The 26,446-nt window shown below is 36.5% G+C and overlaps 1 protein-coding gene across 6 annotated transcripts in view; it reads left to right on the top strand.

Annotated features, from left to right (window-relative positions):
* The first annotated feature begins 2,694 nt into the window (after positions 1 to 2,694).
* stk33 (serine/threonine kinase 33) overlaps positions 2,695 to 26,446 on the top strand; it is a 43,569-nt gene continuing 19,817 nt past the window's right edge. The window contains exons 1-3 of one of the 6 annotated variants that reach the window (XM_007887543.2): positions 2,695 to 2,856; positions 9,193 to 9,330; positions 18,651 to 18,747. In XM_007887543.2, the coding sequence (XP_007885734.1) occupies positions 18,706 to 18,747 (42 nt within the window). In that variant the 5' untranslated portion in view covers positions 2,695 to 2,856; positions 9,193 to 9,330; positions 18,651 to 18,705. Of the gene's footprint in view, positions 2,857 to 9,192; positions 9,331 to 18,397; positions 18,548 to 18,650; positions 18,748 to 24,604; positions 24,734 to 26,446 lie in introns of those variants that run through there. The other 5 variants (XM_007887545.2, XM_007887542.2, XM_007887544.2 and 2 more) reach the window with 5 other exon arrangements.

Raw genomic sequence — 26,446 nt, 5'->3', positions numbered from 1 at the left:
CATACTTGTGTTGCAGTGAGCAGGACACAACCTCCTCTACTACCTACGTAAGTAGAAATAACAACTTCTTTTTAAAAGGATAGTGTTTTACCGCCTATGTGCAGTATCATTTAAAATATAAATCTGTTGTATTCTAAGGTTAAGCTGGTTTACTTATTCACGGTAACAAGATGCAACTGAAAATGCTTTAGATTCTGTTAACCCTCACTGATTTTTTGTACAGGTATCTTAGTTACCTTTTTGTTAGTGATATTTTACTGTTATAACAGCATAAATGCAAAGCCATGCCAAATTTTGGTTCATTAATTCCTGCTCTAAACTCCAAATGCTTGGTCAACAATTATTAAAGAAAAAACAAATAAAATGAACCTAAGGAGACAGGGGTGGGTAACCTTAACTACTTATAGACACAGTAGCTTAATTTGATTCACAATTTGTTTTTGCTAGTTGGAGATGATGTTTGGTTGGGCTACAGTAGTTTGAAGGCATGTCAGGATTTGATTGCCGTTAATAATATATTACAGTGGATGTACTGTACATTCGGGTTAATAAGTGAATGGCGGAGAGGTACAAAGCTATAACTCATTCAGCAGTTCAGATGACGCACTGGGAATGTCAACAGAACCCCAAGACTGAATTACTCCCTTGAACTCACTGACTGACATTGATTCTTTATCAAATAAAGTCCACAAGTTTTCACAGACATACTTTTCATTCCATTGTGATCCATATTGCCAGCATTCTGTATTTGCGTAGCTAAGATTAATTGTGACCTAGAGAGTGCCAAGTTGAAATTGTCTATTCAACTTCAACTAACTTTTATGTGTTGTTTAACATTTGGCATTTTGCACATTAGCTGTTGCCTTAGTTGCTGCAGTGGTTTAAGATGTCAAATCATCTTAGCACTGCAAATGCTTGTGTAATTACCTAATTATTGAATACATTGTATTATTTAGGATTAAATTCTCATTGAATAATAATTGCATTGATACTGTAGAGCAGCTATGAAAGAAAGTTCTCTTGAACAATTAACTACATACACAAAGAGACAGCAGGTGGTTCAGGAACAGATCGTGATATTTTGCAAAGGGTAGTGTAGACAAGACAACAAGTTTAAAAATCAAAAAACATTTGACTCCTGTTTGGTGGCAATGCCATTGATTGGATCAGAGTTTGCTGGACAGACAAATGAGGGCATGAACCTCACTGAGGGTTCCATTTCTGAAGATTTTTGCTTATTTCTTTTACCTTTGAAGTATGAACCAGAAGTGTTTGCTAGCTAGAGTGAGGTCAATTGGCCTCATAAAATCTTACCTAAGTACCTGATGTAACCTTCAATTCATTCCAGTAATTGGTAACAGATGAAGATTTAATTATTTGCAGTCCGTAAAATCATGTAAAACAGTCCAGTTTTTATTTAAACATTTGCAAAAATGCAGTTTATAAGCTGGAACCACCCTTTTAAAATTCTCTTCGATTACAGCACTCGCTTGCTTATTGAATGGGTCTAACATGGACCTGTGTTTACTGGAAGCATGGTACACCCATGATGTGGCTAAAATATTGGGGCAAACCAAGGTGCTCTTATGGGTTTTCCCTGTAGGGTTTTCTTTAGTAAAGGTCTTATAACTTCTATAACTATGCAGCAGGGATCAGCCCTCACATAGTTTTGTTCTTTGGACGATGATATCTGTGAAAGTCATTATGTCCATAGACTACTGGTCATCAAAGGGATATCAGCAGATGGTTACACAAACTGTTAAGGACTACAGCATAGTGATTGTTTATCAAAGGTGTTTGCATGTAAACTCTCATTATCGTAAATGCAATTAAGTGATTTAACTGCAGGTCAGAGCAGTTAAGTGACATCAGAAATCAGAGTTAAATAAATCATTTGTTATTAGTGAAATTCAAAGTGTATTAACCAAATGTAGAACTTTATGTACTGAATAACATAGTATGGATTTTTTTTAAAAAGACGAGAATGCCAGCTAACTGAGGCTTGCTTGCCTTTTATCCTGGGTAAGCTTGAAAGCTCTAATACAACTGAACATGTTGCTTTCAGTACTTTGCGTAGATAACAACAAATTCATATGCCTCAGGTAATGAGTACAGAAAGATAAGAACGTGAAGAAGGCCTCCTGCAGCTGGTCATTTCTCAAACTATTTGTCAGCTACTTAAGTTTTAGTATAGGACTGTTCTCTTAGCAACAGAGCAAGGCTTGGACCGTAGGAGATGCAGATTAAGGCTTTCTGTGGGGGCTGATTAAGGGGCACTGCTTCACAATGAGAAAGGGAGACTTGTGACTGACTATCGTTTGTGTTTCAAGAATCAGGAACAAATATATATTCTGGTTACCTGATCGTTTAGCATGTCATTTATTGCCTATCACTCCTGGAGTTGACTTTTGAAATGTGTGTCTGCCTTGAAAGGTTGTCTCTGTTGGGCTGGAGCAATAGATTTTTGCTGGATCTACCTCAAGTTCAATACGTCCTTTGCCTGCAGTACATTGTGATACATTCTTTACTGGTCAGTAGATAAAGTACCTTTTGAATAAGGTCAGGGGAGAACCTTGCCCATTCCCTGTACTGAACAAAATGTAATCCTTGCATTAAATAGTTGACAGATTGTATCCAACACGCTGTGAGAAAGTACAGGGCAATTGTTCTATTTAAGGATCACAAGCGAAAGAGCAGGAATCTTTCTGCTTGTTCCAAAGGTTCCCTTAAGACTGCCAATCGTACCAGAACCAAACGTGCACTTGTATGTACTTAAACAATTGATCAGCACTGTACGTAGTGCAGACTGGATGGGCTTCGAGATAAATATAGCTGTAGTGGTCCATTGCAATTACGGTAAGTTTTATCCAGGTATTTTCTTTCAGGAATTGGCAACAACCTTTACAATTTTGTAACGGCTTTGTAACTTGGGTAGTACAGTTAGCTCTAGAGTTTTTTTTAGTTTTGTGCCATCAGAATTTGTTCTTTGTATGTGAATGCCTACAGTAGAGAGATGCAGTAATTGGAAATGCATCTTTCACATTCTCTTTTTTTAAAAGATAGAACTTCAACTTTTCATGTACTTTGTAACATGATCCTTTGCCTGTCTCTAATGTACACGTTTCCAATTTTGGCGTTTGCCATAGATGTCAACTTGTCAAACAATTAAATCCAATTTATATAGCCAACGACTAACTAGTGCGTGCCTTGTGTTACATTTGTGCTAGAGATTTACATGGTTTGGAAACCAGAAGCACAATTTTTATTGGCTTTATCTGTCACCTCATTCAGGAGATTTAGATCAAGGTAGTATAAATAGCAATGTAAATCTCTCGATTTCTAGGTTTGAAGTAGAAGTTGGATATATCAAACGCATAATCTGATACTTTCTGCGCTATGAATGAAGTTTGGGCAGACCTTACTATGAACCCATGGGAAGACTAAATTCAGTTTGACCCTACTGATGCAAAGTTGAATGTGAAAGCGTGCTGAAAGCAGTATTAGTTTCAGTATCTAACTGAATGCAGCAATTTATTGTTTAAGTTTGCAGTGTGCAGTAAAACCTCCCACCTTTTGCTTTGCAACAAAACAGTTCCATTGATCACTGTGTAAAAAGAAGCTTTGCTCTACTGAATCAAATTAGCATTAAATGACCTAGAAATCCATTGGGGCTAATTTGAGGATTAGGGCAGGATACTGTTGAACAGAGTGGAATATCTAAGGCGGACGCTCAACAAGGTATGAATACATTTCTTGTTGAGCATCCGTTGAGCATAGTATATTCTGTGAAACGCTTTGAGATGGTTTGAAGACATGATAAGGTGCTATATCAAACGCAAGGATTGCTATTTAATGTTATTATAACATTGCACTATTTTGGGCTCGGTATAAATATCTTTGTACATTGAATTGCAGTGATTCAGGAATAAGAATGGTCATTCAGCCTAGAAAACATGTTCCACGAGATTAGAATACGCCATTTCCTTGCCTTTTCTCCATGCTTGTAGGATGCATAGGATAAGGAGGAGGCCATGTAGTGCCCAACATGTGCAGTTTGAAAGTTTTATAAAGCAGCAAAGAGAGATTGCAAAATTATTAAATTTATTTTAAGATTGATATCAGACCAATGTGCAACACATATTTAATGTTCGATATTATGTCGCCACAAGCAAGGCTCAAGCTGGTTTATTTTAATGCTGGTTTGAGATGAAGGTTTTCTTATTGCGTGTGGCATGAAGACATTTGCACATAACATTTTCAGTGCTTTTTTGATTTAAATGCCTATAAATTTGGAATATTTTTATTTGGGGGAGATTTAGCAATATGATTTTCTTCGTACCAAGAAAGAGATGAGAATATTGGGAAATGGAATGCACCCAGGGCAATACATCCAGCACATTTTGGTCAAGTAAATTATGAGTTAGAGCTCTATCGAGGTGCTTTCAACAATGGTACCATAATTCTAACAGCTATCTTACAGCTATCTCCAGTACAGTTTTTGCTTAGTGCTGAATTTTGTCAATTTTGTGCCATACACTTTGTCCACTGCACTTGCCAGATGGACAGAAAATGTGAATTTAGGACGCTTAACCATGATAAGAAAGGTGACTAATCAGATCTGTCGATGGTACATTGAAACTCCTTGTTTCTGAGACTCAGAGGTGAAATGACAACATTATAATTCACTGGAGCATAATTTCTGGGACAGAATCCAAATTGAAAGTCAAATTTTGCAGTAAATGGAGTTTAATGTTCAGGGCTGTACTTGTGACTATTGAATAAGAAGAGCTTAAGTGTGCTCTGGTTGATAAACTGAATCTGAACATTTTTAAATATGTTCCATATTTACTTTTATGCTATGTTGGAAAGATCTTTCTAACTGTAGTAGCTTTGTGGGTGCTTTGATGGTGAAAAAACATATTCAGTAATTGTGTTCAAATTGACAGCCTATCCAAATAACATCCATTTTTCAAAATTGAACAGCTGGGAGATTTGCAAGGTATTTTAATAAATGGCTCTTGCATTATGACACATCTCTTCAGATATTGGCTGACTGCAATTTCCTCATGCCTCGAACCCCCTCCCTCCACCTCATCTGATTTACAAAACAGCACTGAAGGTGATGGGCAAACATTAGCAAGACCTACAAGAGGCATCATTATTTTTCTTAATACTTACTGCAGCCAACACACGGCTCACCTGTTAGCAGGCTTGTTTGTAAATTTATGCCGTTCCTGGTGCTGTGCACCTTACCTCTTTTGGCATTTACAGTAGAGGTCAAGTTGCTGAACAATCAACTTGCTAAAGTTTATGCAGCAGCTGTTGACCATTATTTTTTTCCCCCTGGTTGCAAATGGGCTTTGTGCCTATAATTAATTAATTAATTAATAATTAATTTGCAATTGGCTGCTGCGTTTCTGTCACAAAATGTACAGTCAATTCACTTTACAGTATATTCTGTGGAGCACTTTGAGATGTCTCAGCGACCTGATAAGGCACTACATCAAATGCAAGGATTATTATTATTATATTCTGGGAAATGTTAATCCTTCCCAACCCCTAGCTGTGCATGGGCAGTATAATTCTCTGTCTCTACTCTGTGTATTACTGGCATTACCCTCGCTCAAGAGTGGCAGAAAATTTACACATATTGCTAAACACACCTGGAGCAGAATGTCAGTCCTGCAGCAGTATTCCTTTCCGTTAATTCAATAAATCTAATTTTAGATTCCTGCAAATTAGTCATTCAAATCGACTCCTCATTTTAGAATTCTAGAACAAATTGAAACACTTTTTATTTCTCTTGCATTGAAAAAGCCAATCTCTACAGAGGGAAGACTTGGATTTGTATCAATGTTATCTGGCTTTGCAATTGTGGTATCAGCAATTGGCAAATAAATGTTGAATGTTGCACAAGCAAAACAAGATTTCGTACACAACTGTGTGCCCTATCTAGATTATCAAGACCTGGCCTAAGCAATTAAATGTACAATGGCCACAGCTATAGCATGGTTTTAATAATTGGATGGAGAATCCAGTGGAAACATATTCTATAGTAAAATCTTCGACATTGTGGGACTGACATTTATTTTTGGTACCTGATCGCTGATAAAAACAAATGTGAAATTTTATATTTTCATTTTTTGTCAAGATCAGAGTACGTTCAAATTTGAATCTGAGTGGATTCCTGGCCTGTTTAGCTTTTCTTCCTTTTGTGGTCGGTTACCACGTCGAAAAAAAAGTCCTCGATTATTCATGAGCACCTAAGTTGTCTGGCACATCATTGAGACTTGAAAGCGAAAATGTAACCTCAACTCTGCAAGCTGAAGCCTCAACATTTAGTACCATGTCACCTAAGAACTGTGAGACTTACTGGTGCTTCATACTGCACGGTTAACCATTCTCTTAATGTGGCCAGCTTGGTGAAAATGGCTCCTGCTACATGGTTTATGAACATCCCAAAGGCTCTGATGCTGTTTCTAATTCTAATTCGGGCAATGTGAGCATCAAGAGGATATTAGAATTGTTCTCTTCAAATTCTCTTCAAAGACACATTGTTACAAGAGACTTGCTTTACAAGTCTAGCTTTCTGGTGCTTAACGGCGATTAAACCACGTGAATGAAGTCCTTTTAAACTTGAGATTGTATTGCACCATTGTAAGAGTTGAGGCAAGCAATGTATGAATGCAGCTTACTTGGTGTGCAATGCAATATGAAAATCAAGTTTACTGTTTGTGACAGTTACAGTGACCTTACATGACTGGAATGACAATCATCACCTTTATGATGCACACATAATAGGACTGCATCATTTGACAGGAGCTGAGGCAGGTATTGCCTCAGTGTTTACAGAATTAGAGGAGGTGAGTTACAAGGCTGCATTTCAGTCGAGGGGTTCAGAGGATGCTCTGAACTGCTAGTGAGGTTTTAGAACTTTGTGCATGTCCCATGATCCTCTCGATTTGAAGTGCAGCCTAAGCTCACTGGTATTTATTGTTTTATATAACATTTATAGTGTAATAGTGTGAATTTGTCATGTCGCAGTTGTGTTGAACAGCTGGTTGTAAAGCTGAAGTGCAGTGATCTAGGACCTGAAGGTATAAACTTTATATTATCTAAGCCGTTAATGGCATGTTTCCTGTGGTGTATTACCGGTTGGGTCATTGGTTCAAGCCCTACATTGGAACTTTTAGCTCACAGTCTAGGTTGACGCTCTAGTGCAGTGCTGGGGGAGCTCTGCCTGGTCTGAAGTGTGGCCCTTAGGATGAGATGTAAAAGATTCCATGGCAATATTTGAAAAGAGAAAGTAGTTTCTCCTAAAACATTGGTCATTCACTTCATGGCTGTTTTGGGGCATTGCGATATGCAATTTGTCTAGTGTGTACACCTACAAATATACAGTCACTTCACAGAATCCTGTATGATGCACTTGAAGACATTTGAATGGGATAAGGAGCTACAGTAAATGCAAGGATTATTTATTCTTTGTAAATAAATAGAAGGAAATACTGTGCTTTGTAGGCTATACTGTGTATAATATTTTTCTGTTGTTTAAAGTTTCTGTATTAAAAATATATATTTTCTGTTTCCTCATTTCAATTTTTAGCATTCTTGCATAGTCTTTTTGTTCCATTCTCCACTCCCCCACCCCAGGAAACCAATATATGAGCCAAGACTTGCTTCCACCACCTGTCATGGCTGCTTTGTAACTGTTTACTGAGATGTAACGAAGGAACATATGTCTATTTCCTCCTCCTGCAAAGCACCTCATCAATGCCCCAAATCTTAAAGGTGGCTCCTAACACTATAACCTTGAAAGGCTGTTTCCTCTTATGACATTTCTGATTCCTGTTCAAAATTGTGCTCTGTGAACCTTAACTATATGTGAATGTGAATCCTTGTGTATCTATCAACTAATTTTATTGAATAGTATAAAGCTGCAGTTACAACACATTTTAGGTTACCCCAGGTCCACTGAAATCATGTCTGTAGATTGATGACACAGAATCAGTGGAGGAGCATGCGTCAGATATTTTCTAAGGCTTGCTATGGCATCATGTTCAGCTTCACTGTTTAATATTGGAAGTCTCTTGGATTCACACCAGATTCAATTCTGTTCAGCTGTAATTGTCACACATATTTTGAAAAATATGGCTTTTGAAATAGATATTCGTAGAAATAACAGAAGGATGGAAATGTTCGGCTGAGGTTATTGAGTTTCATATGTGGCATATTTCCTAAAATGTGGTTGGTTATGACAAAAGATTAATCTGTTGCAATTATAGTTGAATTATGTTGCTATGGTTGGCCTGATTACTGAACCCTGTTTCTGTCTCAGAGTTGACAGGCATTATACCTAAACAACATAAATATTTCAATAAAAGAAAAAAAATGGAGAGAACATTTAATTATTAATGGAAAGTTCTTAATAATATGAACAATGCTTCAAAACGCATGTTTCAGGGTTATTACGGTGCTCCGCCAGTAACTCTTTACAATGTTGACTACTGCTGCTTGATCTTTCAATGCAGTATTATGTTGTACAATGTTTAATGCTGGATAAATAGGGAAACTGGTCACTGAAAAGTTCATTTCTCTCCAGTTCTTATTATTTGCTTCTTTTTCCACTGTTAGATTGTGGTGCACGTATTCGGGAGGTAATTGATCTTTTTTTAAAAAAGAAAAGTAGTTGCACGAATGATGTTTAATTCATGGGAGTGAAACTCAACACTTGAATCTGCCAGTCGTGATGTATTTTAAAGATAGTCATTGGCTCATAACATTTAATAATTGAATTTAGTCTGAAAAAGTCTATTGAAGTGAGAATTACGTATTCCGTCATATTATTGCATAACTGAGTACATACCTGGTCAGAGGAAATTTGATTCTCTTCTGCAGGTTATGCCTAGTATCGTATAATTTAATGTGCATAACTAGTGACTATGCAGGTATCATATTCAATAACAAGAGTGCAGAATTTAAAGCTTCATCTTTACTGTTTCCAAAATTTGCTGCAATTACATTCACATATATAGATTTGTAGTTACTCTATACTGTTGTACTTGAGAGCATACAGCCAGATATCTGCTAGAATTATTGATTCTATTACTCTAATTTGAGGAATTTGAGAGAAATATTCTTCAATTTCTGGTGGGTTTTGATGTACCTATTCTTTGTTTTTTGTTCCTGCAGATGTCTAATTGATGGTGTTCATTGCTGGATATGTTGCCTACAAGGCTGCACTGAGCCAAGTTCTTGAGTAAACCAAAGGAACAGTGTTTGAGATTTGTTGAATGAAGTCTCCTAGCAACAGAACAGGGTCTAATAAAAGTAAGTGCTTGACATTTAACGTGTTCCATACGAGTCGGGAGTTTACATGTAAAACAATATTCTTAGATTTGTAAGACTGGGAATATAAAGCAGTTTATTGTAAAATGATCACTGTTTATTGTATTAAGGTCATGTTTACAATCCACCAAATCTAGTGATGACTACATTAACAGAGCATGCACTGATTGATAAGTTTTAAGTGGCCCGAAAGAACTTCTCTATCTGAACCTCTCGTGATCTTGTGAGTTTTTTCACTGAATAGTTTTCTCATTGCACAGAACGCATTCTCATTGATGTGTTCCAGCACACACACGTTCATTACTTCTGAACTTGAATAATCACTGTTCACTTAAATTGTTAGTTATACCATGGAATACCTTTTGAGTGCTTGTATGTTCTTAAGGAAGATAACACTTGTCTTGAGTGTTGTCACCTCTGGCTCACGTTTGAATTGTACAAAAATGTGAGTTCATATATTTGTGAGTGTTTTGTTACTGTTGAAAACGAAATTTACACCAAATTTACACCAACTTCCCCTAATCTCACTGCAAGTATTTCAAATTATTTACTTTGTTAAGCTTAAAAACTGCACTTGAGTTATTTGCTTCTAATAGTTAGTTTTGTGTTTATACCACGAAATATGCATTGAGTGCTCGTGTGTTCTTAATCAGCTATCTTGTTAGATACGCTAAATAATAAATGTGGGTTTCCCTTTGGATAAATAACAGATGTTCCATTGGAGTTAAACCCATGTTTATATTTCTAATTTGTATTTGGATTGATAAACTAGCATTGTAACGGTACTCTGTTTTCTACAGCTAGGCTTTAAGGGAAAATACTGTAAACTTCTGGGCGACAGTGATGTGTTCTGGTAATTCTGTAATAAGTTTAAATTACTGTAATAATAATAACTTTAAATGGAATGATCACCAAACTTTGAAGATGAGTGTTTCTTACATGGTGGCCATTTTGTTTTTCTGTTTCTCCTTTTCTTGCCTTACATATGCTGGGGTCAGTTACACAGTTGTCCTGCAAACCTTTGCCCAAGTAGACGATCTTCATGTGTGGCATTTGACCGTAATGAATATCCCATCTAAGCCCAATCTCTATCCGATATGCACAGCCTTTTTCCATCAGGAATTATTGTATAGCAAACAAGTGTGAAAATGCTGGTTCATTCTTTTTTCTACTCTGTCTAGACTAGTGACATTGAGGCTACTTGAAGTGTCCTGTCACCCTGCAGGATCAGCTAGAAAGACTCAGAGATCAAACCTGGGACTTTCCAGATTAGTATGGTTTAGTTTGACATGAAGCAGTAGTTTTAACAGCTGAATCATGCGAAGAATTCCTAGGGGCATTTTGAGGCTGTAGTTGTACACATTTTCAGTTCCCGAATTACTCTACCTAACTGGGGATAGATTCTAAAAAGAGAGCAGATATGTTCCCACGTATAGGGGGTGAGGGGGAATAAGAGAGTTAGTCACCTTCATTTCATTTGCACTGATAACAGATGGAATTGAGAGAGAGCTGACAGAATGTACCCTGCCTGACATCTCCATTGGGGGGCGATGATGCATGGCTTCAGATAAAAAGATAACAATTTGGATAAAACTTATGCTTGTCTCAGTCAGTCCAAGCATTTTGAGATATTCCTTCACGAAAGGTGCTATGAAAATGGAAGGATACAGATATACAAATACAGATATACAGATATGCAGTCAACTCATTTTACAGTCTATTCTGTGAAGCGCTTTGAGACGTGTAGAAGATGTAAAAAGCGCTATATCAAATGCAATGATTATTATTATTAAGTTATTTGACTATAAATTTTGCAAACAAATCTATATGATTGTTGGATCCATTTTTGGTTGCTTTGGAATGTCATGTAAAGTCCTTTTGTTAGTCACTTTGGGTGGCAGAGGGGCAAATGCAGACCAGTAATGTTATTGAAATGATGTGCACCATTCAGATAGCTGAACAAAAGCTTTTAGAAAGTAACCGAATGAATGGATGGTTTTATGTGTTGGATGGGAACACCACGCCAGCCTCTAGTGGAGGCTGTCTCACAGCTTTGTAATTTAACCACAAAAGAATAATTTCTTTGCTATTGTACATTTGCAAAATACTCTTTCCAATAAAACCTGACAAAATTGAAAGACTATTTTGCTTGTAGATTTCATGGAGAGATTATTATACTGAATCTTCAAAAGGTATAGGTATGGTTACACAGAGGCAGCGTTAGCAAGTGTAATGGAGTCATTTTCATTCAGTTGAAAGAGTGCTTAAAATTTGCATGGGGAATATTCCAAACTCATTACATTTCATAGCAAATCTGTGCAAGGAATATTAATTTTCAAATACTGCTTTCAGTGCAACTGAAAATGATTTAAGAATAAATTTAAATGCTTCGGGTAATTTTTTTCATCATAAGAACATTTTCATCGGTCTTCACAGATATATATGGTATCACAGGTTTGTAAGAATGGTTCCTCACATGCTTCCTGAGGGAGTCTATTCAGAACCTGTACCAGTCATAATCCAGTTACCCTAATAATTAGCATGCACACCTAAATGTCACAGAGCTTAGGTAGATCACAATAGCCCATTGCAAAACCATTCAGAAGATGCCATTTAGCAGTTAAAAGCCTGATCAGACTGAGGGGACTGGATCTATCCATTCCCCTCCCCAATACTCAAAACAGCTCTATTCTGCGTTGTCTTATGTAACTGAAGCTTATTAAAAGTGACTTTTGATTTGCATATATATCATGAAAAGAGACTAGCTTAAAATATTATCCAGTCACTTGCTCACATTTGCATATCCAACACTTTGCTAGCAATGTGGAACGAGCATTCTTCTGCTGAATCCCACAGATTTTTTTTATTTGTATTTAATCGCTGAACTCCCAGTAAAGATCATCCTTCAGTAGGAGTAGATCAATGGAAAGGGACCAGCTAAAGGTAATTACAGTCAATTGTCCTAATGTTTCTCACGTTCTGGGCCCTTGATCTTCAATTTACGTGTGAGAATTGTATTTTGTTCACTTTTTAAAGTTATATTGTGATGACGTTAGGTACCTTTTTGGGGATCTGCATGTTTCTTGCCTCATTTCTTTTTCCAAAGGTTTATTAGGGATAGGAATGTTTCAGCCATTTGCATCAATTATTTGAAATTTGCTCCCAAGCTCTTAAATAAAAGCTCTCTCTTTAGATTTTGGTCAAAAGGTAGGTCATGCGTCATAAATGATTTTGGTTGCAGATATCTCAAGCAATTGCGTAGAGAACATACCTTCCTTGCTTTAACTGCTTGAACATTTTAAATGTTCTTTGTGAAATAATTCCTTTGTTATGTGTATCTCTGATTTGGTTCTTGCACTGTAAAATAGTTTGACTTGTTTATGCAAAGCTTTAATATGTTACAAGACTGGTTCCTAGAACTGGGGTCCCATATTCTATAAATATATCTGATGCAGAATAAATACACTACAGTTTTGATCAGCATTACATCAGTGGAACTCAATATAATTTAGTTCAATATAATCAATATAATATAGTCTTTGCCGACTGTATCTATTTCTTCAATTGATGAAGGGATATTTTACACTGTTCATTCTCAGAATACTTGTTGAGCAAAGAATGTTAGCCCACCTACATAACTTCATGATTTCTTCAATCACTTAACCATACTAATATATTATAGTAAATGCAGTGCTGTCCTGTAGAACAGGTAATGTTTGTTCACATTGTTTGCAGTGACATTAAAGGTAGGTTGTGTTCTTTTTTTATTGGTCTCTTTTGTGGTAGACATTTCTGCTTTCGATCAGTTATTCAATAGTGGGTCAAATTCCTTAGAGTCAAATTTAATCTTATCCATTTCAATTGAAACACCATTGATTCCATTACCTTCAATGTGGTTACTTGTCCGCACATGTTTAAAATCTGGTTGGCCACATATCTGTAAAAGGTAGCGTTACGTGATGGAGTGGGTTAAACGACATGGCCTTTTCATGTTGTATTGCTGGGCTTGCATTCTAGCCTTGACATGAAATTTTTACTTGTAAATAAAATGAGCAAAGGCAATTTCTCTCCTGTTCCCAATTGGCATGAATCTTTGACCTAGAATTGCCTGTGGTTTGGCACTTTGTAAAAAGAGTTCTAGATGCGTGTGGCTGTGATAACTCCTGTAAAACCTTTGAGGAGTTCTGTTGATGTCATAAATCAAGTCAGGAGATGTAGTGGTTTATATGAAGGATAGGTGGCTGAGCTTGATTTATTTATGAATAAACCACTAAATGTTGTGGGGCAGCGTAATTCAAAAGCACAAAGGAGAAATTTGTTTTTCTCATCCACTAAGTTGTTTATTTTTTCAATGAACTATGACCTTCTTCATATTATTTTACATACCGTATTGCCCACAAAATTCACAGTCACTGCACTTTATGGTAAATCCTGTGAAGTTCTTAGAGATTTTTTGACAAAGTGATAAGGTGATATTTCAAATTTATGGATTATTTATATCTGTAGTATTGAGGAAAGGAACACACACATACAGAGAGGCCTCCAACAAAGTAATAATGGTTGTTGGGCAAAGTGAAGAGGAATTTGAGATTAGTTTGGTAAAGTGGCAAAAGAAAAACAGCAATGGCACACAAAATAGAGTATAGAGCCCTTTATCAATACATACTATACTGTTTGTGGTGCAAGACATAACCACATAAAAGGCATTTGACCAAAATAGCTAATTCTGAGGTGATCTGGACTGCTAATTCTAAATGTACATTTTACTTGATTGGTGATAATTGGGGCTATTGATTCTTGAATAGTAATGTTCTGTAAGATGGAAGGGAATAACTATAATTACCATTAGAATTCCTCAGTGGTTGTTGAGAAAACTAGGAGGAAAATCTTTATCCCAAAGCTAAAATAAAAGCAGATTTAGTTGCGTTTGATATTTATTACAATATGAAGAATTGCACACATGAGTTTTTTTGTTTTAAATTACAGTACTGTTACAAATATTGCATTTGCATTGAAAAAAAGGCTTGAATATTTTAACTTCGAAAGAGCATTTGTATTTTAAGAGATGGAGCCCTTTTCAGATTCCACCATAGAATCTGATTGTTCACAGTAAACAAGCTAGCGTTTGGGAATTCCAGATCATTTCAGTTGAAGTGAATGATGCATATTAGCACCATTGACAAGAAAGACCTGTACCAAATGAATAAATTGAAGCAATTATTAGCATGCTTTAGGGCTCTCAGCATGAATGATATAGTGCTAACAATTATCAATATTGTGGTCCTTCACAGTTTGATATAATAATGATTACTGTGACAACTATAGTCTGAGTGTAATGAGTTTATTGCTGCGGTGCATTGAAATAAATGTTAATTATAATTGTGATAGTTCATCCATTCCAAACAGAATAATCAGAATATTAACTCTCTGATGACTAAAGATAGATTTCAGCCGCATTAAAATGTATGGTTTTACTTAAATTATCCAAATAAGAAATGTCAGTACTGTAATAAAGCTTCATACATAGTTTTCTCTGCTTTTTACTCTCTTGATCCTTCCAACTGACATCTCCATCCTCCTCCATTGTATAGCCTGGAGAATGGGATAGCATCGACAGCTTCGCTATTGCTGGCAGATTAACTGCAGGGTAATTAACAACGGGAACTAGTTGCTAGGAAAGGTGATTGAGACCAGTCCATCAAACTCATTTAGAAAACAAGTTAATGCTGTGATGCTTGTTTTAAACACACCTAAGGGTTAGGTAAATTTTCTTTAGGTAGATATCTATTTATGTATGTATATGTGCAGTATACGCAGAAACTTTGTACAGTTTTTATTCAATGAATTCTCCCTCTTCCCGCACCTCCACACCTCTCCCCCACAAAAAAATGGGGTATTTTGTTACAGTGGACTGTTAAACTCAATAAAATTCAATTTGAGGAAAATGCAGTTAAAATATTGTTCAGACTTTAGGATTCAAAAGCTTAATAGTACAGCTCACTTTTGACTCTTGTGATGGATCAGGTTGTAACTAAGCAGCAGAGCAGCCTCTTGTGGCAAAAAATAAGTTTTGCATTTGTTATTTTGTGTTACAAATAGAAACCTATTTGGAGCTAAGGAAAAACTACAGAACATATTTGTATGACATAACTAATCAAACACGAGTATCCAATGTTGAAAGCTCTGGATAGCCATATGTGTTGAAGGTTTAGCTTTTTGTTTTACCCAAGACATTCTCTCTACCTTACTGTTCAGCGCCTCCCGACGTCAAAGACGCTATACAAATGTAATCTTGTTGTATATACACTGACTCATCTAAAGTACTACTGTGCAGTTCCATATTAAAGGAATGTTTTCTCTTTTGTTCATGATAACAGTGATTGGCCTTTGTATCCTGTGACCTAGATTTCTTTTTTCGAAAAGATTTGACATTGAGGTGCATTACTGGCAATGAAGCATAAATCCTTCAAATAAAACGTCCTAGCCTGTCATGCGCTTGATGGAACAGTATTGTACTGACAGCCCAATATGTTGCTTTCTACAGGACGCTAGTGTAAACAAGATGTGAAAGAAATCTCATTTTGCTGCTTGAATTGAAAACAAAGTTGTGTGGCATGAAAATGTACATTGCTCTAGAGTAATATAGTTAATTCTGCACTGTTTGTGTCAAAATATTTTATTTCTTGAGTTTTATTACATAGAAAGGAAACAATAAATGTACTAAACTTGTGTAACATAAGTTGAAAAGGCTTGCTTGCACATTTTGATTGAAATTGTCCTTATCAAGTTGAAATTAGGAATGAGGAAATAAGATAGGTTTGTGTATATCCAGAGACATTATTTTAACACTGTTATATAACTGCAATATTAGTTAAAATCTCAACAGGGCCACTGCAATTGAGGTGAACAATTTTGTGATTATTTTCTGTGATAATTGTGAAACAAAAATACTAGAACTATATGCTTAAAAGATTAATCTTGTAGCCAAGTGGTTAGATCACTGGCCTCGCAAGAGAGAGGAGCTGGGTTTAATTTCCGGGCAGGGCAAAATGTTAGGCGAGTTTCTTTACTCCACATGCCTCTGTTTACCTTGCAGTAAGTAGGAACCCGGGTGTCAGTCGATTGGTGGAATGCTTTACCAGGGGTAATAATTCCTTCNAAAAAATATATTATTTAGTACATACAGATGGAGTCCACGTCTTGCTGCTTTTGAACGAGGCTTTCGTTGAAGTAATCTTCTGTGGTCTTCGATCTTGCTAACTGTGAAGATTGGTCTAAGTTTATTGAACACAAATTGCATGTGCACCTTTCCTGCATTACTCCTATAGTGTAAAAGCATTATTTGATTTCTGCCACCTTCTGAAATGACTGAGGCAAATGAAAGTTATTTTTGCAGTGTGTGGATTCATCATTAATAATGTATGAATGTTTAGTTGTAATGTAATCTTTAGCAAAAAAGCTTCCACTCACAGCGTTAGTATTCTGCATTAATACCAGCCAAATAACAGGCTTGGGTGGATTTACTGTATATTTTATTCAGTGACTTCATATGCCATTCCCAATAAGTTAGAATCTCTAAAAGCTGCCAAACATTGCACATATCAAATGGACAGGGATTTACTACCAGTGAACTTTTGCCTGCTATTATATTGGAAAACCACCTGCACAATACAAGCTGGGTTATCACACCCGAACAGATACAGTATAAGACTGCTTTCTGTTACTGCAGCAAGATAACAACTGGTTTGATAAAGTGTACAGAGGGATAGTTCCGTAGCTTACACCCTTTATTAGCAAGTGTAATTCCATCTGTTTCGTAACAATACAGATTATACTTTCTTCCATCTCTTTAGTAATTTATGTTGTGCGACCATATTAAAGTCTGACTTTATGGGATAATAACGGTATTGAATTCTCCAGGGCACTGTGGCAACATTTCTGCACACCACCGTTACTTTGGATCCTGCAATAAAAGGATTTAATTTGTAGAGCATTACCAAATGGATTTCCGTATATGTTTTTAGCACCTTTGCCCTTTTTTTAATTTTATCCCGTGACATGCCTAGATCGCATACCTTTTTAATATGGGGTTTTCTATCCTCTCGTGAGTATAAGAGGGACTCGCTTTTTTTTGGCGATTTTCAAAAACCATCAGAAATCAAATCTTTTAAAATCTTGTTCAGTACCTCAGTTGGGATTGTTGTGTTGTAATATTTAAAGAAACATAGAATTGTAACTATTGAGAATGTATCACTAGTATAAAGAAATATATTGGGTGCTATTTAGAGCTAGTGTTTCAGCTTTTTCAAAATGTCTATGAATCATCAAAATTGCAATTTAAAATCCTAGACATTATTCATAGCCACTATTCTGAAAAAAGACTTTTTTTAAAGTACCAACTCAATAATGCTAGTAGCTTATGACTTGAATAGAAATCTTTCTTAGGTGTGAAGTAAAGTTTTCTTTTAAAAGCTTTAGCTCTCTCTACCTGAAAGGAATTGAGTAACTTTGCTCCATGCTGGTTGTCTGACCTGCTTTGTGCCAATGAAGATGAAGCATAATCATAGTGGATAGGAAACTCAGCAGTCAAAACAATTTTGCTGGTATGTACAATGTCAGCTGAATGCCAGCTCCTTAGTATATATATACCTTTTATTTGTAAATGTTTTGATAAGGATAACACTAGCCAACGAGCTAACCAAGAATTGAAACAGGTAGTTAACAAAGTAACACGCTTAATTTTTTACCAGCATTCCTATGTATAGGTAAAGGTGTCCGTGTCGAATTTTGATTCCTAATCGGTGAGTAGATGCTACCTTGTCAACGAGTTGATTTAGTTGTGTCATCATGTCTTCTTTAGAGAAATTCCTCCTGATACTGCAAAAAGGTCATACTGTTAACAATATTTTCAGTTGTTAGGAGATTGCCCTTTGGTAAGTGCAGTGCTAACACACTGATAAGACCATTTTCCATTCTGGGAAGCATGATGCAATTCTACATGCCTACTTCCATTTGTATAAATCCTTGACGAGTTGAATCTGGACTAATATCATTCACTGTTTTAAGCATTGAAAACATAATGGAGGAACATTTTGTGCTTGAATCAGGATCATTTAAGCATTGAACCTTGATCAGTGATCTCACGCGGTGGGAGTTGAAGAGAAGTGGTTTGTTCATTTGGAATTGGATCAAAATTCTGGTTAGATTATGTGCACATTTATCTTAAAAGTAAACTGTACCACTTGTTGTTGCCTCGTGATACCTAATATAAATCACCATTGTCCATTGTTTTTGTTCCACAGGTGAGACAAGGTGATAAAATAATTGAAATAACATGGATGGAACGTTATGTGGTAGATGTACCTGCTGACTACATTAGACTGCAACAGACTGAGTTTGGTAAGATTTAGTAATTGCTCAAGTGATACGTATCTTGTTACTCATTCTTAAGATAGAAACAAGGGTGTGGGGGGCTACCTTGACTTAAGTTATGTTTTTATATTTAAGGGCTGTGCTTTTCAATTTTATAAGCAAACTGGGTTTCATATTTTGTGCAACTCTTGCAAATGCTTTGAGACACTACCCCGTGTGAAGGGTGTTATATAAATGCAAGCAATTGTAATTTAGTCTCCAAAATGCTTCCGAAACTGGGTGTATTAACTGTTTCTATGTAAATAAGATGTGGTAAATATTACTTGCTGAATTGGTTTCTGTAGCTGTGGCAGTTTAATTAGATGAGTATTTGATTGTGAGATTACTACTTGCTCCACCTTCAGTAGGTCTAATTTACATCATGTGTATCTCTAGCATCCTGTTTTCAAGTCAAGTTCTCTACATTCTTCTCAATCTATTGAGTCCCAATAGTCTACTTGCAGTCTGTCTCCCTAAGTTCTGGTTCCTCTGCGCTGCTATGATTCCAATAGTTCATTTTTTGCAGAAACCATGTGCTATAATAAACTAGACTCAAATTTACTGTTACTCTCTCCATTTAAATCACAAGATGAAAAAGAACCTTAAACCCATTTGATCTCAATATTGTTATAGCTTACATGATTCTTTGGGGAATAAAGCTGCAGGGAATGAAGTCCAGAGATCATGTGATCTGACACATTTCCACTACTACAAAAAGAGCAACTCAAATTATCTATGCAAAATACTGGAGATTAGGCATTTTCTTAGAGAATCTGGACATTTTCCAGCAGTGTCCCTATTGCCTGGGATTCATAATCTTGGGGAAGAGGACAATTACAATGTTGCTGGAAATACTCTCCACCATATTGTTTATGACTGTTATAAACCACAGAAGCCTCAGACTAGACCCCTGCAGAGCAGCACTTATCCCCAGACAGAGCATTTATCATCACCAACTCCTTTTGATTTTTATTAGTAAGGCACATTTCAATTCTGTGCACCTTTATGCAATTAAATCAGATCCACTGTATAACCATTCACTACTCATTTAACTACCTCCCCAAAGAATTCCAGTAGATTTGTGAGGCATAACCTATTGCTTCAAATGTTGATTGCCCCTATGGCATCTATGCTATTTAGAAAAAGCCTAGCTGCACTGTTCAATGATATTCTTCATTACGGATGTTTGACTTACTGCTCTGTAATTCCCTGATTCATATTTCATTTCTTTCTTGATAACTCGGATTACATGAGCATCTGCAGTCCTCCAGCACGGACCTCTTGTACAATCCTTTGTGCTTGTAGAACTCTATTCAAGGGACTACCCCATCCTATGCAAATATGCTATGGACCAGTGGTGGCCAGCCCATGGCCCACTGGCCATGAAGAAGTGGCCTATTGAACATTCGCACGAGTCCAGGCAAGGCCATTCAAAATCAATGCCTTGTTTCCAGTAGCTACTGAGCAGTGATGCTCTCGTTTATAGCACAGCCATAAATGAAGGAATAGTTAATCAAGAAAATGTATTTTGTTGGTCGACCAAAAAGTTTGGCCACCACTACTATAGTTCCTTCATTATGTGTGCTTATATTCCTCAGAATATAGTTTGCTACAGGTTTCCAGATCCACTTGGAACCTGCTGTTTCCTGACCCTATAATCAAACTTAGTCTTTAATCAAATAGTGTGCCTAGTTTATACTTTAAGGGGAGATACGATTAAAGCTAGTTTCTCTTGCTTCACATTAATAATTATTTAAGAAGAGTGCAATCTGCTATTTCTGGAGGGTGTACTTTGAACAGAATGTACTCCTTCTAGGCTTTGTCTCTCCTTTACTTTGTCTCTTTTGATCATTCTTAGTGCTTTTGACATTCTTGCTTTCTTATGTTGTGGGTGCACTTTAGTCATCTTCACCTGATTTCTGCAGAATTCACGATTCTGCACAATTTCTGGAACTTAGTTCTTTCAGTAAATCTCTCCCCTTTACATTTGCCTGAAAACTTCAATTTTGCTACACATGAAATCTCAAATAATTTAGGGAAGAGTTTGTCACTGGTTTTATTAATGAACTACACAAGCTACAGTTTGATGTTTTACAGTGATGGCTCTAAAGTAACATACTTTAAATTCAATAGTTGCATTAGAGTACTTGATGCCACTATTGCGCTAAAGTATTGGGTGCAATTTATGAAGAGTACAGGTTTAATTTAGATTCAGTTGGTACTTTAATACATGGGGCGGGAGAATAAAATGCTCCATTAATGTCAAACTGTAGAGTTTTATGCTTATGGGCCTGTGCCAACCAAACTTTAAACTTTGAACTATAAATAAATATTTATAGCATCTATTTTGTTTATCTTCCTGGGGTTTCTAAGCAGTTTTCCTCCATAATGTTTGTTTGATTCTGGCATTGCTCCATTTCACTCCAAATGTTTTCTGGCACCCAACAAGCAAAGAATCAGGGTTTTGGTTAAGGTATATATGCATTATATATGCACATCAATTTTGGAGTAAGCTGTATTCCTTGTAACCCTATAGATTCTGTGAATAATACTTTTGAACTAGATTAGAATATTAGTATGTCCCCAAAGATGAAAGCCAGCAACATTATTCCATTCCTAACTCTTAATACCACTGAAACTCTATCTGGCGAGTTTTTCTGTGCCTTGTTGCTTTTCAAAGGTTCCTATCTAAAGAGAGATTGGAGCTATATTTCCTTGCAAGGCTTTTCTTTTGTAGTCTGCAGTAAATATCAATTAACATTTGATTTTAAGATGTAATCTTTGAACCATAGAACATAATTATTAATGAGTGAATTATCATTAAAAAGTGATTCAGCTGACGGCGATAGCAGAGATAAATATGTACTAAGAGCTTGCATTCCTATGGCGAGCTAAACTGACACTATTGGCCCGTAATGAACATTTTAGTTATTCGTTAGGTCGGTAATCGTTCACTATAAGCTGATTTGAAGCACATGATGTACTCTGTTCCAGCAGGAAACCCATTGGAACATTCTTTTAACCATGGTAGATTATAGTTTGGTTATTTCATTGCATTCTGGTGCTAATACTGAGAATTTTGATGATGTTTTAATTTGCATATCGTTGATAACTTTAAAAGAACTTCATTTTTATAATGGATTATCACATCGAAACATCTCACAGCACTTTACAATAATTACTGTCAACTGATGACTGCTTTTCTAGACAAACGCGGCTGCTATTGTGCGTTCATCAAAGTTCGACGAACAGCCATGAAGTAAAAGATCAGTCTGTCTGGAGGATTGTTTGCAGTGGGTACCGAGGTTATCTTGGAATTGTTTGTGGAAAGCTGGTCCTCTTTTCTATAGTTTTATTTTAAAAATATGAAAGGAAATTGTTATTTTGGTTCACTCGCTTGCCTGGAAGTCTGCACCGATGGTTGTACCACTTTCTTTGGGTTTGTACGACATGATGTAATAAAGGCACAGTTGCTATTGGAGACCTGGGCCATTCCGGAGATCATGCAGATAGTCAGCAGATCAACTTTGCTTGAGCAACTGACTTGGAGAACTTACGTGGGAATCTCCACACCATAAAAGCTGGTTAATAAGTAATTTTTGACAGCATTATTGAGAATTCCATTAAACTGCAATCTAGTTTAAACAGGATTTCATCAAAGTGCAGAAAAAGGCTCAATCCTTATGATATCCTTTTAGGAATTTCTACTCGTTTTCATTTAACCCTGAGTGTTGTAATTTGCACAGAATCCAGAAATAAGTTGGATGATTTTACATAACTTTAGTATATTGGCTATTTGAGGGCTGTAGTGAAAAATGATTGAACAATGGTTATGGAAATGATAGATTATGCTCTAATGCTTTAAGCTGAAGTTTTATTGTATACTACAGTTTGCCTGTGTAAACCAGGAGAGAGGACAATAATTTATCAATTATGGTTGGACAAACTTTGTATTTATGTTATATTTCTGAGCTAAGTGTAGATTTAAAAAACTGGGGATATTTTCACCTGTGGGTATACCTGTATTTGTGTCATACATTTTCCAGCTCTCCTCAAATAGCAGACCAAAGTGAAAACTTGTATTCTCACATGCGACTGCTCCTTAACCAATTTGAAGGATTCATTTATTGTGGCAGTGCTACCAAATCTATGTGAATTCCCCCGTTTTGCAGGTTCTGACAGGATAAGAGAACAATGAAAGTGCAGGTTTGCAGTTTGATGTGTTTCCCTTTCTCTCTACTCTCCAATCTGCCTGTGTAAATGTCTTCTGGATTCTGCTGTCATAACGAAAGTCAACTGGGAGAAAATAAGTTTCCAACGTTGCTGTTGATGTGAGTGGTCAGTTCCCTATAATGAGAATAGTCCATTTTTGTATTGAAGAAAAGGCTGTCTCACTCTCCTCTGAATTTGGTTCCCCTAAAAGTTCCTTTAATTTTTCCGTTAGAACATGAGCCAATAGATATTGATGAAAGAAATACCAGCAAATTGGGTAAACACAAGGGACATCTGGCACAAACGTAATGGTAACCAGACAACATTGGAAATTTCCAGCTAGGATTCGTGAGTCTTCATGGTAAGCCAGACAGGTTGTTCAGCCGTAAACAAGTTAAGTTTCCTCGGGGAGACCCGTATTTCTCTCCCCTGCCCCTCTTTGCTGGAGGATATTTGTTTCAGATAATTTTATTGTTCTTCAAATGATGAAATGTTTGGAATGGTTTCATCAGGCGTTGGGATTTGTGTTCAAATCCATTGACTTTCTGGCACCTCCTTACCTCTCCGACCTCCTCACTCCCCAATCCACCACCCGGAGCCTCCGCTCGACTAGCACCGGCCTCCTGCTCGTCCCTCGCACCCTTCACCCCACCGTCAGAGGTCGCGCTTTCAGTCACTACTCCTCAAAACTCTGGAACACTCTCCCTCAATCGCTCCACCTTGCTCCCTCTCTCCCTTCTTTCAAGACCCACCTGAAAACTTTCCTCTTCGATTGTGCTTACAGCCACCTCCCCCATCCCCCCGGCTCGGAGTCAGGCTCTGCCACTGTTAAGCGCTCTGAGACTCTACACTGCGTGGAAGACGTTATATAAGTGCAAGTTGTTGTTGTTTGTCAAATTATTTATTTATGATTCCAGAGTGGTAGTAATCCGTCCTCAAATTGAACCTTTGCTAATCTAATACTATTTTGTGCATCCTTTTCATCTGCAGTACACATCTTGATTATATGCAGCAATATGCAGTTGATACATTTCATCTGCATATTCAAGACACCAACTGTCTTAAAGTTAATCTAGATAGTTTTTTTCCATTGGGTTCCTTCATCACCTCTTTTCTTTCTGCTCACTTTCATTTTCTGAAAGAATATGCAAATACAATGTTAAAAAATCTATTATCATTCCTGGTGGTAACAAAAGGGGAATCTGTCTCTGATCAGCTGGTTATTCTGCATGCCAGCAGGCAACCACAGCTATCACTGACATTCAGAAATATTTTAAAAAGAAAACCATATTATCTATTATAATGAGACTGTTCCCCAGTTGGTCTATGGCTCATATTCCATACTCTCCTCCATGTCGTGCTGTGATCAGAGTGATTTCATACCATTTTTTATCATTTGAATTTAGTAAATTTCCACTTACAATTTAATGTGTTGCTCAGCTGCAGTTTCAAAATGAAGTTCTGTAATTCAAGGGTTATTAAGCAGTTCGTGTTTAATAATTAACACCTGTCCGGGTGGTTGATTCACTCTAATGCGTTTTAATCATCAGCTGTTTTACCGCTTAACATAACATTTACTTTTACTCTTGCTATAAAGTTCACTAACCAGTCTGGTTAATGCGTTTCTTATGGACTTTAGTGGTGTGGCTTGTGTTGAGGAACATAGATGATGATAATTTTACAAAAGCAAGCCATCTGGATTTGGTAAAACGATGTTTCGTAGTAGCAAAGAATGGAAATCTAAAGATCTCCAAAGAATAAGGTACTTATACCCTTGCAAATTGTCCCTACATTCAGCCTTAGTTCTTGTATCTCACTTGCATCTAATTTTTGTTATTTCAGCTTTTTAATCTTGTCGCAGTAAGCGAGAAATGTTGTTTTCCCAATTACTTATTTTTGGAAATGAGGTTTATGGTTAAATCTATAAATATTTCCTCATGTGTGACGACATTGCAATGACTCAAATAATCTTGTGACTGGGCAAAAAAAAATCCTAAAATGTAAATTGTTTCCAATTTTTCTCTGATAAATTCCAGGAATAAAATATTGATGTTCAGTGAAAAGACCCGAGCATTCTAATGTACTTGAATTTCCAAGATCAGTTGATGTTTCTGAGTCCAATAACATTTCTGCTAATACTGTACTATTTCTTACAGTAAATGTGTATATTTTTAGTGATGTTGACATGAATGCCTTTGAAATTTAAAGAAGTTCCTAAAGTAATTATACAGATTTGTAGGCAGTATGGCACTAGATTTTGACAATCTTTTGATAATATTGGACAGTGTACTTGAGGGAATTTTTAGCAGAGGTTACCTCAGAAATACAGACTCTCTTCCTCTCTCTTTTCTCTCTCAAGCAATGATCCTAAGCATTGATTTGCTCTAATTTTAACATCTAATTTTAAGGTTTAAATATAAGAATGCTTGATGTGCTTTCTTCTTTAAAATTTTATGATTTTCGTTTGTAAAATCGCTTTCTTTCCCTCTGTGTAACATTCCAGAGCCATCACTGGATTAGATGCTTTCTGGATGAGTGTCATCATGCATTTCTTAACAGCTGGTTAAAAAATCATTGACAAATTCTAAGATGCGGGTTGCCTGTCTCTGCTTGAGTCCTTAATTATTTATGTATTAATAGACGTGACCAATATGGACTTCACTGAATTCATTAGAACTGTGGCTATTTTACTATTGTCATTTGATTGCTAGGTGCATTGTAGCACAATCTGACCATGCAGTGTTTTCTGACAAAAGTTTACACAATTAGATTTAATAATTGTTAAAAAATCATTGTTACCTCAGTTCATAAAAACTTAATTCCAAAAACATTGTTCCCTAAGCACGAATCTGGCTCCAACAATACCTACAAGTTTTAAAATTCAATTTGGAAAAGAATCATTGAAATTGACAGTGCAGGAGGAGACCATTCAGCCCATCGAGCCTGCACCAGCTCTCAGAGCAAAGCTGTCCATTCAATCCTGCTAACCTGTCCTACTCCATACCCTTTCAAGCCTTTATCTTTCATGTACTTGTCTACTTGCCTCTTGAACCCACAACAGACTGTGCTTCTATCACCTTATATCCCAGGGAAGGCAACTAAATGAATAGGACTTTCAGACACGATGGCCTCCTTCTGTGCTGTAAGATTCTATGAGCTGTACCAGATGTCATACGTGAATTGTTTGAAGCTAAAACTTGTATTTTAATCCCAGTTTCTGCTAAAATTGTAACTATAATTTGTAGCAACAGATGTTGTTAGAATCACAGCAACATTATATTGCTAATTGCACTATTATGTTGTGTATGAATATTGCACGACATTTTAGCGGGGCAACAATGCCACTTTAAGCCAGATTCCTCCAAGCCATTGAATAATTTGGTTTTAAATGCCTTCAGGGCACGCGAAATACTACTGTGGCATTGCTGCCAGAAGTTGAGAAGGTGGCGGTCTCTGTGCTGTATTATCATGGTAC

This window comes from Callorhinchus milii, unplaced genomic scaffold, assembly GCF_018977255.1.
Source record: "Callorhinchus milii isolate IMCB2004 unplaced genomic scaffold, IMCB_Cmil_1.0 Scaffold17, whole genome shotgun sequence".
NCBI classification, from domain to species: Eukaryota; Metazoa; Chordata; class Chondrichthyes; order Chimaeriformes; family Callorhinchidae; genus Callorhinchus; species Callorhinchus milii.
The sequence above is the reverse complement of the archived record's forward strand: the minus strand, read 5'-3'. Positions and strand labels throughout refer to the sequence as shown.